Here is a 16,193-nt window from a genome sequence, read left to right as displayed (position 1 = left end):
GTGCAACGCCAAATGCCAAATTTAAAAGTATAAAGGCCAGAGACTTTCTCTGTGTTGACTTTGCCAAACATTGTATGCTGGTATTGATCATATTTGTTTTCCATGGTAACATTACAACTGAATGTTGTCAAAAATCTTTTGTTCAAGCTTTTTTGATTGTCATCTTTCTCTTATAAGCATTGACTAGGAATGCACCAGGAGGGTGAGGCATTAACTGCATCGAGTAAATACCAACACAATAAGGTGTGTTCTGGACTGACTGCAGTAAATTTATCCTGTTCCAAATTTTCCTCTGGAAAATGAGGAATTGCACATGGAACTGACATTTTCTGCACTACATCAGGTATCGGAATTTACCATTTTCTCCAGGTAGATTTAGTCAGGTTTTCGAGGGGGAAACTGAGGGAGAGTTTGTGCAGGGACTGGAATTAACTCCTCGCACCACCTTTGATCAGGGCCTTAGTCTAGTGTCCCGTTTCCAATCTATTCATCAAAGGTGCCTCTTCTTCAAACATTTAATGGCGCCCTGACCTCGAAACCCGAAAAAAACACCCATTCCATGCTGTCTGCCCCAGAACAAACCTATAAAAAAGATTCTTAAACAGCTACAAATGGGCTCTTAATCATCATCATAAACATGAATAATCTCTATTGTGCAGTGTGTCCTCACCTTTTCAAATGACCCAGCTTCACTGCACCTCTCATGTTTTGCAGGTGACTCATCATCAGTGGCTTCTTCGATGGCAAGATCTCTGCCTCCTGGCGACAAGTCTTCCTGCTGAAAAGGCCGCTCCTCAGGTTCTTGCACGATGGGAGAATTTTCCTTATCATCAAACACTGGCCTCTCATATCCTTCAGGCGTTACTGTAATTTCTTCATAATCTTCCCCCTGGGAACTTACTCTTTGCCTTGGCTTGGCTGCAGCTGGTAATTCTCCTTCAGGCGACGTGACGCTGCAGAAACACAAAGCACAAATCGATAAGTAAAACAAGCTGACTTTGCCAAAATCTCGGTTTTCTTATATCCCCACATGTTGCCTTTTAAGCTCGTTATTTTTTTAAATGTTATAGCTGATTCATAAATTATTTGTATTAATCATGGAATATCATGTGCCCAGGCTCTGTATGCATTCCACAAGGAGCAGCACAAGTGTCTGCAGCCCATTCCTTTATACTACAGTGCCCTGGTGGCACATATACATGTTTTTTTGCGTGTGTTAATGACATTAGCCTTGTATGTTATCGCCCTTAGACCAGACCTTAATTTCCCATGGTCATTTTAATTTAGTTTATATTTTAATTTCAAAAACGTACTCTTCACCCCAGAGGACGAGGGCATTGAACAAAGCCATATACATGTTACAACATTGCACAATTAGTACTAACAATAAAACCAACAAAAAATAGAATAACCATACAAATTCAAACAATAACAAGATACCTCTGGGAGTAAGCCTGGGCATGTGTTCATATGCTATGCTAACAGGTGGACAAGGCATATTAAAAGAGATACAGGAGAGGCATTTAGCCTAAGAAGTCAAATACATAAATTAGTTATCAAACAAGATTAAGGATATCTTTAACACCTTTCAGAAAACGACTAAGCCTGTGGCTTTTCAGAATAGCCCTTGAAGAACCTGGCAACATGTGAGGAGATTATGTTCTTCAAGGCTGAAATTACAAACACTCATTTATTTCTAATTATAAGCCATCTGTCTACACCCCCTGAGACCAACCGGCCACCCTGCTTTCCACTTTGCTTTTTGCAACGGGGCTTGTAATTTTTAGCACTGTGTGAAAGGGAATGTCTTCTGCCTGACTACGTTTGTATGCAGATCACTAGTCTGGAGCCCATCAAAGCAATATCAGATAAAAGATGAAATCTGGGATCCATACAATGAACAGATCGATTTTTCTTTCCCCGCATCAATCTACAACCAATCGATCTCATGGAAATCCCTCCTCCCCAACAACTACGCTGTGACAGCCACAAAATGCCTCAGTCTAGTACAGAAAACGGATCACATGAAACCAACATCACAAGTACTTTTTGAGCTCCGATAACAGTTGAAAATTCAAATGACAAGGCAATCAAACTGGCCACTTAAACAAAGGCCAAGATGATATGAAAAATGTCACACCTTTTACCAGGAAAGTACTTCCTGTATACACACGACTGATCCAATCCACCAAAGGGCATCTCAGCTACTGAAAAATGGAAGCAGCTCAATGAGTGTTTGGGGGGGCCGAAATCAAGAACACATTGAACTCTGGCATGAACGTTCAATCTAACCACCTTTGCTTTCCGCAACTGCTGAAGACAGAGTGTGTCCATCAAGGCATTTGGCACAAGACTTGCACTGACAAGGTAATCTCTTCTGGAGTGTGCAAATGCCATTACTACATGTTATTATTAGAACTCAGAGAAGCCAGGCACGCGTATATTCTTGAAAGAACTATTTATTATAGGGGCTGGTATATAAATTAATTACCTAAAAAAGCCAGTGTTATGAACTGTTTCAGGTAGCAACTGAGATATAAGAGTAAGCATTCACTTATCTGGCTGGACTCTGAGTAAACATAAATATATCAATTGTTAACACACTTTCTGCTGTATAAATGAATTCTGTGAAGTGTCCAGAAAGTGCTGCTAAATGATCACGTTCTTTGAAGTGACCGGAACAAAACATATGATGCTCTATGGATTTCATGACTAACTAAATATAAGTAATAAACCATGCTACATTTAAATTGGTTGAACAACCTCTACAAAGGTATGAGCTCTACAAAATGTACATTGCTACGTCACCAATCACAGCCAGCATGTGATCTTAACCTAGGTTCATGAGGAACAAGTTACTTACCTTCGGTAATGCTTTTTCTGGTGGTTACAGTATCTGCCTGTGGATTCCTCACCTTGTGAATATCCCCTGCATCAGCAACATTCGGAAATTCTTTCGTAGCTCCTCAGGCCGACGTGGACGACGTCACAGAAGCACGGCATTGCACGCGGCTCCGCTGACGTCACTGAATCCATAATAGGACCCCGTCGGCATGATGACATCAGTTCTGCCTTTTTTTCCGTGCCATCGAGGCACACGGATGGACCGACAACAGTATATATACACAGTACAAAATAATCAAGGTACCACACACACAGTGTGAAGACAATGCAGTAGAGCAAAAAGAAACAAGACATTGCCTTAAAAACAACATGCACAAAAGCAATAGCTACTATTATAGGCATACAAGGGTGGACAACGGGGAGGCGGGTGGGTCAGTGAGGAATACACAGGCAGATACTGTATCCACCAGAAAAAGCGTTACTGAAGGTAAGTAACTTGTTCTTCTGATGGATCCATCTGCCAGTGGATTCCTCACCTTGTGAATAGATTCCCCAGCAGTCCCACTCCCGGAGGAGGGTGTCCACCCTTCTATACTATGAAGTCCTGTAGGACGGAACAAGCAAAGTGTCCGTCCATCCTCACCTCTTCATCTAAACAATAATGCTTTGCGAAAGTGTGGAGGTAGGCCCAAGTTGCCGCCCTACAAATGTCCTCCACAGGAACACCTCTAGACAAGGCAGATGTAGATGACTTTGCCCTAGTAGAATGAGCTCTCAAACCTTCTGGAGGTTCCTTACCGGCCAGGGAGTAGCATATCTTGATACACAAGACAATCCATCTGGACAGCGTGCGCTTGTGCACCGCTCTGCCTTTCCTGCAGCCAACGAAACCCACAAAGCAAAGAGTTGGTCATCAATTCGGAACTCTCTGCTTCTGTCAAGGTAGAAGCTCACTGCCCCCTTAGGAGCCAGACGGTGAAGTCTCTCCTTCTCCTTGGAAGGGTGAGGAGCAGGATAGAAGGTAGGGAGGGTAATGGACTGACCCAGATGGAAGGGAGTTACCACCTTAGAAAGAAAAGCAGCCCTGGTCCTGAGTACCATTCTTTCAGCATGAATAGTCAAAAACTGGGGTTTTGAACTTAGAGCTTGAAACTCTCTTACCCTCCTTGCTGAGGTAATCGCAATCAGAAAGACCTTTTTAAAAGATAACAACCTCAAGGGACACCTGTGCAAGCGCTTGAAAGGTGAATCCATTAAGAAAGTAAGGACAAGATTCAAGTCCCATTAAGGCATAATAAAAGGAGTGGGGGGAAATTTATTCGTAAGACCCTTTAAGAACCTTAAAACAACAGGTGACTTAAAAGAGGACAGCTGGTCCAGCAGGAAAAGGAATGCCAATAAAGCAGAAAGATAACCTTTCACTGTCGCTACAGCAAATCCTTGCTGAGCCAAAGAGAGTGCAAACTGAAGAATGTCGGATAAACGAGCCTTCAAGGGGTCAATGGACTTCTCTCCACAGCATGAGACAAACATGGACCACCTATAAGAATAGATAGACTTGGTGAAGTGCTGCCTGGCTCACAAAATAACATCCACCACGTCAGGTGGGAGAGAAAAAGAATTCAGGTTGCCCCGTTCAATTTCCAGGCATGAAGGTGTAAGCTCTGGAGATGGGGGTGTAGAACCTGCCCCTGTGACTGCGAGAGGAGGTCTGCCCTGAGAGAGAGACGGAGCGGAGGGCACGAGGAGAGGTGCAGAAGATCTGTGTACCACACCCTTCTTGGCCAATCCGGGGCGATCAATATGACTTGGGCCCGGTCTTGGCGAACCTTCCTCAGAACCCGAGGAATCAAGGGTATGGGAGGAAACTCGTAAAGGAGTTGAGATCCCCAACTCAACTGAAACGCGTCCCCCAAAGCCCCCTGCATCGGATACTGGAGACTGCAGAATGACGGACAGTGAGCGTTCTCGTGAGTGGCGAACAGGTCCACCTGAGGAGTTCCCCACGTCCAAAAGACGTGACAAACTACCTCTGGATGAAGCTTCCACTCGTGGTCGGCTGAGAACTGCCGACTGAGACTGTCTGCACGTATGTTCAGAACTCCAGGCAGATTATTTGCCATTAGACAAATCTGATGGTCCTGAACCCAGGACCAGAGACACAAAGCCTCTCTGCAAAGGCAATGCGATCCCACTCCTCCCTGTTTGTTGATATACCACATCGCAGTAGTTTTGTCCGTTAGGACTTGAACCGACTGACCGTGAAGGGAAGGGAGGAAGGCCTTGAGCGCTAAACGTATAGCCCGCAACTCTAGAAGGTTGATGTGAAGCAACCTTTCCTCTGGAGACCAACGACCCTTGATTTCCAGATCCCCAAGATGAGCACCCCACCCTAAAGTGGATGCATTCGTTATCACTGTGGCCACCGATGGAGGAAGATGGAAGGGCTTTCCTTGAGACAGATTGCCCTCCATGCTCCACCAAGACAGATCCACAGCAGCTTCCCTGGAGATCCTGATCGATTCCTTGAGATCTCCGTTGTGTTGATACCACTGCTTGCGGAGGCACCACTGGAGCGCCTTCATGTGCCAGCGTGCATGGTTGACCAACAGAATACAGGAAGCAAACAGACCGAGCAGGCGAAGGACCTTCAGGACTGGAACGACCGCTCCATTGTAAAACAAGGGAATAATTTCCTGAATGTCGAGAATCCTTTGTGGAGGAGGGAATGCTCAACAGACGGTAGTGTCCGGTACCGCCCCTATGAACAGGTTGTGCTGAGAGGGCACCAGGTGAGATTTGGGCACGTTTATCGAAAAACCCAATTTGTACAACAGCTGAGTTGTCACCTGCAGATGACGAAGCACCATTCTCTGGCGACTCTGCTTTGATGAGCCAGTCGTCCAGATAGGGGAAAACTGGAATCCCCGATCTTCTGAGATGGGCTGCCACCACTGCCATCACCTTGGTGAAGACTGGAGGTGCAGTAGTAAGTCCAAACGGGAGAACCGCAAACTGATAATGTTGCGACCCCACCGTGAAACGGAGATACTTCCTGTGCGATCAACACCATCCAGTCCTCTTGCTGCAGCGCTTGAAGAACCTGTGCAAAGGTGAGCATCTTGAACTTCTCTTGCTTCAAAAAGAGGTCCAGGATCGGACGAAGCCTGCCATCCTTCTTGGGTATCAAGAAATACCGGGAGTAGCAACCCTGACCCCTTCCCTGCTCCGGAACCACCTCTATCGCACCTTTTCTCAATAACGCCAGGACTTCCTCCTGCAGGAGAAGTAGGTGGTCCTTCGTGCAAAATCCTTGACAGGGAGGGTAATTTGGGGGAAATTCCCAAAAGGGAAGAGCATACCCATTTTCTATAAGATTGAGAACCCAAAGGTCGGATGTGACCGATTCCAAATCTTGCAGAAAATGAGTAAGCCGACCCCCTACAGGACCAACATGATTCGGAATGGGGGATCTAGGGCTGCTTTGCTGTGGCAGGAGGGGGGTGGGAAGAGGAAGAGGAGGTGGAGGAAGAGGAGACTTGATGACCTCGAGCTCGGCCCCTGTTTCTGCCTCTGTACGATTTGTGCAGGGAATTCTGCTGTTGCTGCTGCTGCTGTGGCTGTTTGTATGAGCGAAAGGAAGTCCTTCCGAATCCTCTGAATCTCTTATTCCAAGAACCTCTGGTTTACAGACCCAAAGACCTAGCCGTCGCCTTGAACCTTTCCAAGGCCGCGTCTGCCTTCTTGCCAAACAGACCCGAACCATAGAAAGGAAGATCTATCAAAGTTGCCTGCACATCAGAAGAAAACTCAGAAGTCTTCAGCCAAGCAGCCCTCCTGGTGGCAACAGAAGATCCCATGACCCTTGCCACAGAGTCAGCAGTATCCAAACCGCTCTGGATTACCTGACGAGCGGCAGCCTGCGTATCTGCAAGAACCTCACTGAAGTTCTGCCTGTCCTCTTTAGGTATCTTCGGTACCAACTGCTTCGCGGAGTCCATGAGTGCGTGAATATAACGCCCCAAAAGGCATGTCGCATTCGTAGATTTTAAAGCCATGCTGGCCGATAAGAAAACCTCTTATGCCGGTTGGTCCAATTTCTTTGACTCTCTATCACTTGGCACTTGAGGGAAGGCTCCAGCAGACTTCTTGGAGCAGGCTGCCTGAACTACCAGACACTCCCGAGACGGATGTGATGACAAAATTTCCGATCTCCAGGAGCAACCCTATAACTTCATGCTACAGCCTTCGAAACCACAGGAGACGAAAAGGGCTTACGCCACACCTCCAACACTGGCTCAGTAATAGCCTCATTAAATGGCAGCATTGGCTCCACAACCGAAGTAGTAAAATGAAGTACCTCTGTTAATAAATTAGATTTAAACTCTGCAGAAGGCAAATTCAAATCCAAGAGCTCAGCCACCTTCTTAATGACCGTGTGATACGGTGCGACATCCTTTGATGGAACATCAGGAGCTGAATAAAGCTCCCACTCTGGAGATAACTCCAGGCCACTTGCCTCTTTAAGTTCTTCAAACAAGTCCTCAGACTCCAGCAGGTCTCCTTCCTCCACCTCCGCTCGATATCTTTGCTCCTCCAGTAGCCATCAGTGTCGATGGAGCCACAACCGCCTCCGACGGAGCCGTCGTTGTGCTCTCTCCGGAGGTACAGTCTGGAACGAACGAGGTCGAGTTGGAATCGGAGCCAGTGAAGATGGTATCGGAGCCGGGAAATGCCAGGTATTGCATAAAAGGTGCCTGTGCATAAGTGTGGGGAAAAACCCAGATTGTAAGCCATTGGACCCATGGGACCGGATGGTGCTCCAGAGGGGTACATGGCTCTTGAACAGACTCCATACATCGCATTTAAATAATGCGTTGGGTCTTGACCCGGACCTTGAAAGGGTGGGTATGGCCCTAGATACTGCTCCTGTTGAGGTACAATCGGAGTCGAGCCAACCGGACCCGAGGGAGCATCCAACGGAGTCGAAGACCCTTCAGGCAATGGAGCCTCCTCCTCCTCCCGAGATGGAGAGTGCCTCGGCGCCGGGGAAGGATTTGAAGCGGGAGCCGGGGAATGCTCCGGAGAAGCTACAGGAGAAGGCTCACCCTGTGACTCCGGATTTGAAGACAGGTGAAGGAGAAACAAAGTCCTTCCGATGTCGATGTTTTGGAGATTTCGACTTCAGATCCGACTCCCTTCCAGAGTGACGCCGCAACCCATGCTTCTTCCTAGATCGAGAAGCATGCCCCGAAGTCGACCTCGAAGCCAATCTCGACCTCGAGCGGGACCTCGAACGCCTCCTACCTCTCTTCTCCTTCAATTTTGCTTCGAGCAGCTCCGCCTCTCTCTCTCTCAGCGCCTTCGGGTTCATCTTATTACAGCTGGAGCATCCTTGGACGTCGTGGTCAGATGAAAGGCACCAAACACAGTCCTCGGATCCGTTATTGACATTAACTTTCTGCACGCCCCGCAAGGCTTGAACCCAAATCTCCTCGAAGACATATCGACTGAAAACAAGATTTAACACGAAACAAGTTTCAGTAACAAAGTAACCAAACAAGCTACTGAGGATCCCAAGAAAAACCGTTAGTGTTGATGACGCGGAAAAAAGGTAACTGATGTCATCACGCCGACGGGGTCCTATTATAGATTCAGTGATGTCAGCGGAGCCGCGCGCGATGCCGTGCTTCTGTGATGTTGTCGGCGTGAGGAGCTACGAAAGAATTTCCAAATGTTGCTGACGCAGGGGATATTCACAAGGTGAGGAATCCACTGGCAGATGTATCCATCAGAAAAGGATTTTATATTCATAAGACTTTTTATCTTTTTAAAAAATGTGATGCCCTGATCTTCCCCATCACAGTATCTCCAGCCTGAGCTCTATCCAGAGGCATTGTTGCACTGCTGCATTGTTTTAAACTGTACTCGTGAATAATGGACGTTTTATCAGTACTGTACATGGAAGGGAAGCTTCAAATGCTTCTGCAACTGTACTGTACCCCTGTCCTCTGTGGGTGGAAAGCCTAGTCTGCTGCTGTACATGATAAAATGGGGGGAAGGGTCTGAGAACAGAACAAGCATGCAGACTAGCCTAGCATGCTTTAGACAGCACTCAAGGCAAAAGTCTCATCGTAGCTTTCCCACCTCCCAGGTTTATCTGGAGAAAAATATAATTTGAATGTCACACTAAAGAACTGGAGAGCAAATGCTTCATTGATAATATTACTCCCAGATTTCATGGACCATTTATAAAGATCTCAAACAGATCATCTTTTTTGGCTCTAAAAAATGGACACATAACAGGCAGCAGTGCAAGGTGTGCTGAGAAAGATACCTACTGGAAAGTGTGTCTGGAGGGGTGTCTCCGTTTTAATTCAAAATAGATTAGATTCAAATTAAATCAGATTGTGTTTGCAGATATTTAACAAAGTAATGCTAAGAAACAAAAAAAATTAAAGGACAGCCATCATGTCATCAAAATGTCGAAACTAATAACTTCTAAGAAGTCTGCAAACAAATCTATTCTGAGATTATCAAAACAATTAGTAATAGAACCTGAGGTGCTCTTCTGCAAGTTGTAATTATGCACACCAAGGAACACAAAGAAACTATAGGAATTTTGAAGAATCAAAGCATAGACCATCTTGAATGTTACATGTTTGAAAAAGAGGAGATGCTTGAATCTAAAAATAATTGTGATGTTATTATCTTTGAACAAATATTACAATTTTGAATATTCATATCAGCTCTCAATGAGTACTTAAACTTGACATTTCTTACTGATCTGGTTCTCCCTAAATTTTTACTAAAGGGATTTCTGTAAGGAGATTAGGCTAACCTGTTTCTACCTTGATCATTATACGGTAGTACTTGGGCAACTGTTTGTCGACAGTGAAGTCAGAGTTTGTATGTATATTTGTCTTTGTGAAGAAGATCACACAGAAACCTAGAGGTATCATGTTGGTAATAACCAATTCCCTGCAGCTTTGTCATGATTGAGAATGGTATGCAATGGCATTGTCCATTAACCTAATCCAGTTTAGAGAGGATAAGTGATACTGTTGCTTGTACCTACAAATGTGGAAAAATGTGTCCGTGTTTTAATTCTGCAGAACATTGATTTCGATAGCTTGTCCACTTGAGCATTCATGGTAAGGGCAGAGTACAAGACAATTTCAAGATTTCATAATTTTGCTATTTTCGAGGAGGTTCAAGTTCATCAGGCTAGAACGATAGGGGTCATAACTTTTCCATTCACCACAGGTCATTAGCCTGACTTTTTAAGCATTTAACTAAAGGTGATTCAACATAATCTATTGATCTACTCCTGTGAGGCAGCCTCTGATTTTTTATTTTCTCATGCACTTACAGGTTTCCAATTGAGAACTATTTGAGAGTCAGCATAATTGTAGCAGATAAACTATTGATAAGGGCAGGTTGTGATTTTATGTAGAAGTTGAAAAGTAGAGGTGAGATGATAGATCCTTGTGGAAATCCAATTTTTATGCCAAATATGTGATGGAAAATAAGGTATTTAAATCAGGTGCAACTTATTGAGTAGGTATGAAGAAATCCAAGTAAGAATGATGCTTTCTATACAGAATTCTTTGACTTTTAGCATTAAGGTATTGTGGTGTGTGTTGTCAAAAGCTGCAGAAAGATCCAGGATTAGTAATTCAGTTACACCATTTTTGGAGGCTATCTTTTTTAAGTCATCCTATATTGCTATTAGGGTTGAACCAGTCCCCCTTCTTGGGTGGAATCCTGTTTGTCAGTCTGAGAGTAGGTTTTATTATTTGAATCCTGGAGCTGGAAAAATGCTGCTCATCAGTATGATTTCCAAGGAAAGGTATATTGGAGTTGTTAGTGTCCAAGTTGTTTTTCTCATGTCATGGGTATGGTGCACAGACAAAATATTGAGATTTAAATTTCGATATACAATTATATCGAAGTTTAAATTTCGAAGGGACATAATATAGAAGGTAAGTAATATCGACACTCTTAATATCGATATTAGTAATATCGAAGTTTTAAAAATCGATGTCAGTAATATCGAAGTAAATAATTTCGATGTTACTAATATCGATTTTTTAATACATTTTGTGTATATTATATTGTATTTATTATGTTTTATAAAATGTTTTTAATGTAATTTAATTAAATGTTGTATTTTAGTACTGTAGTAATTTAATTATGTTAAATTAATTATTAATTAGTAGGAATTATTAATTAATTTAATTAATTGGTAATTATTTTTAATTAATTGATAAATATGTTCTGTAGCGGGTTATGGGTTTATAGGGGAATAGGGTGGGAAGTAATTTAATTAAGTTACATTAATTATTAATTAGTAGTTATTATAAAATAATTTTAAATAATTGGTAAATAAATTTAATTAATTTGGTAATTAATTTAAATTAATTGATAAATATGTTCTGTAGCGGGTTGTGGGTTTATATGGGAATAGGGTGGGAAGTAATTTAATTATGTTGAATTAATTATTAATTAGTAGGAATTATTAATTAATTTAATTAATTGGTAATCATTTATAATTAATTTTAATTAATTGATTAACTGATAAATATGTTCTGTAGCGGGTTATGGGTTTATAGGGGAATAGGGTGGGAAGTAATTTAATTATGTTGAATTAATTATTAATTAGTAGGAATCATACATTAATTTTAATTAATTGGTAATTACATTTAATTAATTTGGTAATTAATTTTAATTAATTGATTAATTGATAAATATGTTCTGTAGCGGGTTGTGGGTTTATAGGGGAATAGGGTGGGAAGTAATTTAATTATGTTAAACTCATTATTAATTAGTAGGAATAATTAATTTAATTAATTGGTAATTATTTTTAATACATTTTAATTAATTGATTAATTGATAAATATGTTCTGTAGTGGGTTATGGGTTTATAGGGGAATAGGATGGGAAGTATTTAATTATGTTGAATTCATTATTAATTAGTAGGAATCATACATTAATTTTAATTAATTGGTAATTATTTTAATTAATTGGTAATTAATTTTAAATAATTCATTAATTGATAAATGTGTTCTGTTGCGGGTTGTGTGTTTATAGGGGAATATGGTGGGAAGTAATTTAAATTTAATTAAGTAATAATGATTTTAAATTCATTGTTAAGTTAATTATATAATTGTTAATTATTTAATTGGTAATTAAATATTATAAAATTGTATTTTTTAATAATTATTTTTGGTTACATATATTTTGCTAATCATGTTTATAATAATTATGTATATGTATTGTAAATGGTTTATATTTATTTAATAGTTCATATTTTTATTATTAAAAAAAAAGCTTTTTTTATAAGTATGTCATTTTAACCCCTACGCTATCCAACACTTTCCCTACTGTTGCACTCTCTGGAGTTGGAATAGTAATTTTTACCCCTACACTATCCAACACTTTCCCTACTGTTGCACTCTCTGGAGTTGGAATAGTAATTTTTACCCCTACGCTATCCAACACTTTCCCTACTGTTGCACTCTCTGGAGTGGGAATAGTAATTGTTACCCCTACGCTATCCAACACTTTCCCTACTGTTGCACTCTCTGGAGTTGGAATAGTAATTTTTACCCCTACGCTATCCAACACGTTCCCTACTGTTGCACTCTCTGGAGTGGGAATAGTAATTGTTACCCCTACGCTATCCAACACTTTCGCTACTGTTGCACTCTTTGGAGTGGGAATAGTAATTTTTACTCATACTGGTCCTTCGCCTCCACTTTGGCGGACATCTTAGGGGGATAGTAGGACGCCTAGCGGCGCCATATTTGTTGCCGGCTAGTCGCTCGCAGGACGCTTGACCTGCACTTAAGGCGGGTAAATCAGGCGGCGCCCACACAATTTGCAACCTGCAGTGTACTGCTTAGCGCCCTGCGCCTGGAGGAGTAACAGTGCTTTTTGCGGCTGGAACTTTTAAAACTTCCTGTTTTGTCTCTTATAATTTTATTTGTGTTTGCTGTATCCCTTGGTTTTAACTGCCCTCTGACTTGCAAGTTAAAAATCGATTTCCCACCGCTTTTTGGCGGGCCCTGGTCCTTCGCCTCCACTTCGGCGTACATCTTAGGGGGATAGTAGGACGCCTGGCGGCGCCATCTTTGTTGCCCGGCTAGTCGCTCGTAGGACGCTTGACCTGCACTTAAGGCGATCATGCTGACGCGCAGCGGGTACTCGCAGCGGGGTAGCCGAAGTAACGCCGGAGTTACGCCTGAGTTCAGCCCGTCTGCGCCCGTCAGCGTCCCGGAGGCGGATGGGGTGGCGGGAGGGGCTGGCTCAAGGCTCATGTATTCGGCGTCAGATCTACTCTCATTTAGGAAAGGTAAGGATGCGTGTCGTGTGGTCTGTCCTGGGCGATGTAGAGGCAAAAGGCGGTGTCAGGGATGCGGATGGATACCAGGCAATTTGCCGGTGTTGGGGGCTGCCAGCCCTAAGGCCAATGTTAAATATCTGTGCCTCTTACTTAATACTCGCTCTTTGAGCAGGCATGCTCTTGATATCCATGAGCTTTTAGCTGTCGAAAAACCTGTTTGCTTAATGCTTACTGAAACTTGGCTGGGGGAGTCCTCCAATCAGGACATTGCGACTGCTATTCCTTCTGATTATGTGATTCTTAGACACAACAGATTAAACGGGAGGGGTGGAGGGGTGGCGATTGTGTTCCGGAGATCTGCCTCATGTGTGGTTATCCCTATGGAGACCATTTCCGGCTGCGAATCCCTGGCGTTTTCTATAGCCCTAACTCCCCATCAATCCTTTTCTGGGCTCCTGGTCTACAGACCACCAGGTCAGCTGGAGTCTTTTCACGAGGAGCTGCAGGTGCTAGCTTTGGCGCTTTGTTTGAAGACAGAACACTGTATTGTGCTTGGGGATTTTAACATTCATATGGATGTGGGGACGGATGGTGACACGATTAAAATCATTGATGTCACCGCCCCCCTAGGCCTTATCCCCCACCTGGCTGTTCCGACTCATAACAAGGGCCACACCCTTGATCAGGTGTTCACCACTCCACTTGATATGGCCAGCCCTGTTCCTGTCCTTTGGTCGGACCATTTTCTGATTAGGTTTCAGATTTTGGGTATTAGTAATTCACCCTGTGCAACGTCGAGTCATCCTAGGCAGACTGGTCGGGCATATCATCGGGTGACCCCTGAAAGTCTGGCCCAGGCCTGCTTGGATCATCCCTGTCCTCTATCGGGAGACCTAGAGAGGGATCTCGATTTGCTGCAGGAGTGGCTAGTGGAGCGATTAGACGAATTAGCTCCTGAGATTGTTCCCCGGAATACCCCTAGGCGGACCTCTGCTCCTTGGTTTACTGAGGACTTGGCGCTGTCTCGGCGCAATTGTAAGGTAGCAGAGAGGGTCTGGCGCCAGCAGTATGATCCTGGGGCCAAGGCTGCCTATAGGGCTGCCATCAAGGTCTATCATGCGGACATTCTGATCGAAAAGAAGAATTATTTCTCTGCGAGCATTGAGACTGCTTCAAGTTCCTGCAGGGAAATTTTCACTATTGTGAAGGAGTTTATAACTCCCAAGGCAAATGCGTCGCATCATGAGTTCTCAGAGCCGTGGGTGATTTCGCTAGCTAGCTTTTTCACCACTAAGATCAAGCGGATTCAGGACTCTTTTTCTTCCTTGGGCCCGAGTGATGTCACCATCCCGGGGGACCAGCTGAATTTGACAGCTGGATCTGGACCCTCTCTCTCGGAGTTTCCATCTCTCTCTGACTCCGCTTCTCAGGATTTCCTGATCAAGCTTAAGTCAGGTTCACCCTCTGACCTTTGCCCTGCTAAATTTCTGGCTAGGGTAGCGGAGGTTTTGAACCCGCTGATTAATCCCATTCTTAACCTGTCACTGACTAGTGGTGTGGTTCCCGTGGTCTGGAAGCAGGCAATGGTTGTCCCACTCCTTAAAAAGTCGGGTCTAGACCCCGAGCTACATTCCAATTATAGGCCGATTTCCCTCGCAAAGATAGTAGAAAAGCATGTGCACACTGTGCTTTCTACTTTCCTTGAAACCCATAGCTTGCTGCACTCCACCCAGTCTGGCTTCCAGTCCAATCTAAGCACCGAGACAGCGCTATTGGAGGTCAATGAGGCCATCAAGGAAGTGCTGGATGCAGGAGGAAGGGCCATGTTGGTAATGTTAGACCTGTCGGCGGCTTTGGACACCGTCCCTCATGAGGGTCTCCTCAGCAGGCTCCATGAGATCGGTCTGAGGGGGACGGTGTTGAGCTGGTTTCGATCTTATTTGGCCGGTCGCCGGCATGTGGTCTGGGCCCCCCCATACTCAGCCGAAGAACCGCCTCTGGAGGTCGAAGTCCCGCAGGGCTCTGAGCTGAGTCTGACTCTCTTTAATATCTTTATGACCCCTTTGGCGGTGCTGGCGGAGTCCTTCGGGGCTCAGATCGTGTCATAATCCGATGACACCCAGCTCCTTTTCACTTGCGGGAAGGGGGACACGTTTGACGGAGAGAGCATCCGTGGGTGTCTTGGGGCTGTTTTCGAATGGTTTAAGCGAAACAGCCTCAAGTGCAACCCAGATAAATCTGAGGTGCTCTTCTTCGGGTGTCAGTCTGACCAGAGCTGGCAGGATTGGTGGCCGGTGAACATGTTCCCTCTCGCGTCTTCTTCTCTGGTTGCCAAGAACTTGGGGGTTAAGATTGACAACGGCTTGTCGCTTAAGTCGCAGATCCTTGGATTGACCGGCACGCGTTATGGCCTCCTTAAAATGTTACGTAAGTTCCTTCCCCTGCTTCCGCTGGCGCAAAGGAAGATTATGGTCCCGGCCCTTATTTGCTCAAGGCTGGATTATTTGAATGTCTTATATTTGGGTCTTCCCGAATACCTACTCCAAAGACTCCAGGTGGTCCAAAACTCGGCGGCACGGGCCATTTTTGGCCTACATCGCCGAGCGAGAGCCTCGGATCTTTTACACTCCCTACACTGGCTGCCTATTCGGAAGCGGATTGTTTTTAAAGCACTTACGCTGGCGCATAAGGCACTCCATGCTGTGGGAGCTGAATATATTCAAAAACGTCTTGCTTTCTATAAACCAACTAGATCCTTAAGATCGGAATCTCTCGGCCTTGCCGTTGTCCCTGCTGTCAGGAAAGCAAGGGTGGGGGGACGTTCCTTTAAACGCTTGGCGCCCCAGCTATGGAATGCCCTTCCTCTGTCACTTCGCAGTACTTCGAACCTGCTGGCCTTCAGAAAGGGTCTGAAGACGTGGCTTTATGGACAGTAATTTGCTTGCCCTTTTTCTCCTTTTTGCCTGCCCTCTGTAGTCTGTTGTGGGTTAGAAAGCGCCGG

General features: G+C 44.3%; 1 protein-coding gene across 1 annotated transcript in view; it reads right to left on the bottom strand.

The window, feature by feature from the left end:
* Positions 1–16,193, bottom strand: part of ANK2 (ankyrin 2) — an 874,236-nt gene that overhangs the window by 54,341 nt on the left and 803,702 nt on the right. The window contains exon 44 of the mRNA XM_086962136.1: positions 671–953. Within this exon, the coding sequence (XP_086818262.1) occupies positions 671–953 (283 nt within the window). The remainder of the gene's footprint in view (positions 1–670; positions 954–16,193) is intronic.

The sequence above is a fragment of the Lissotriton vulgaris genome, chromosome 3_1 (assembly GCF_964263255.1).
Source record: "Lissotriton vulgaris chromosome 3_1, aLisVul1.2, whole genome shotgun sequence".
Taxonomy (NCBI): Eukaryota; Metazoa; Chordata; class Amphibia; order Caudata; family Salamandridae; genus Lissotriton; species Lissotriton vulgaris.
Note: the sequence above shows the minus strand (reverse complement) of the source record. Positions and strands in the feature narration are given on the sequence as shown.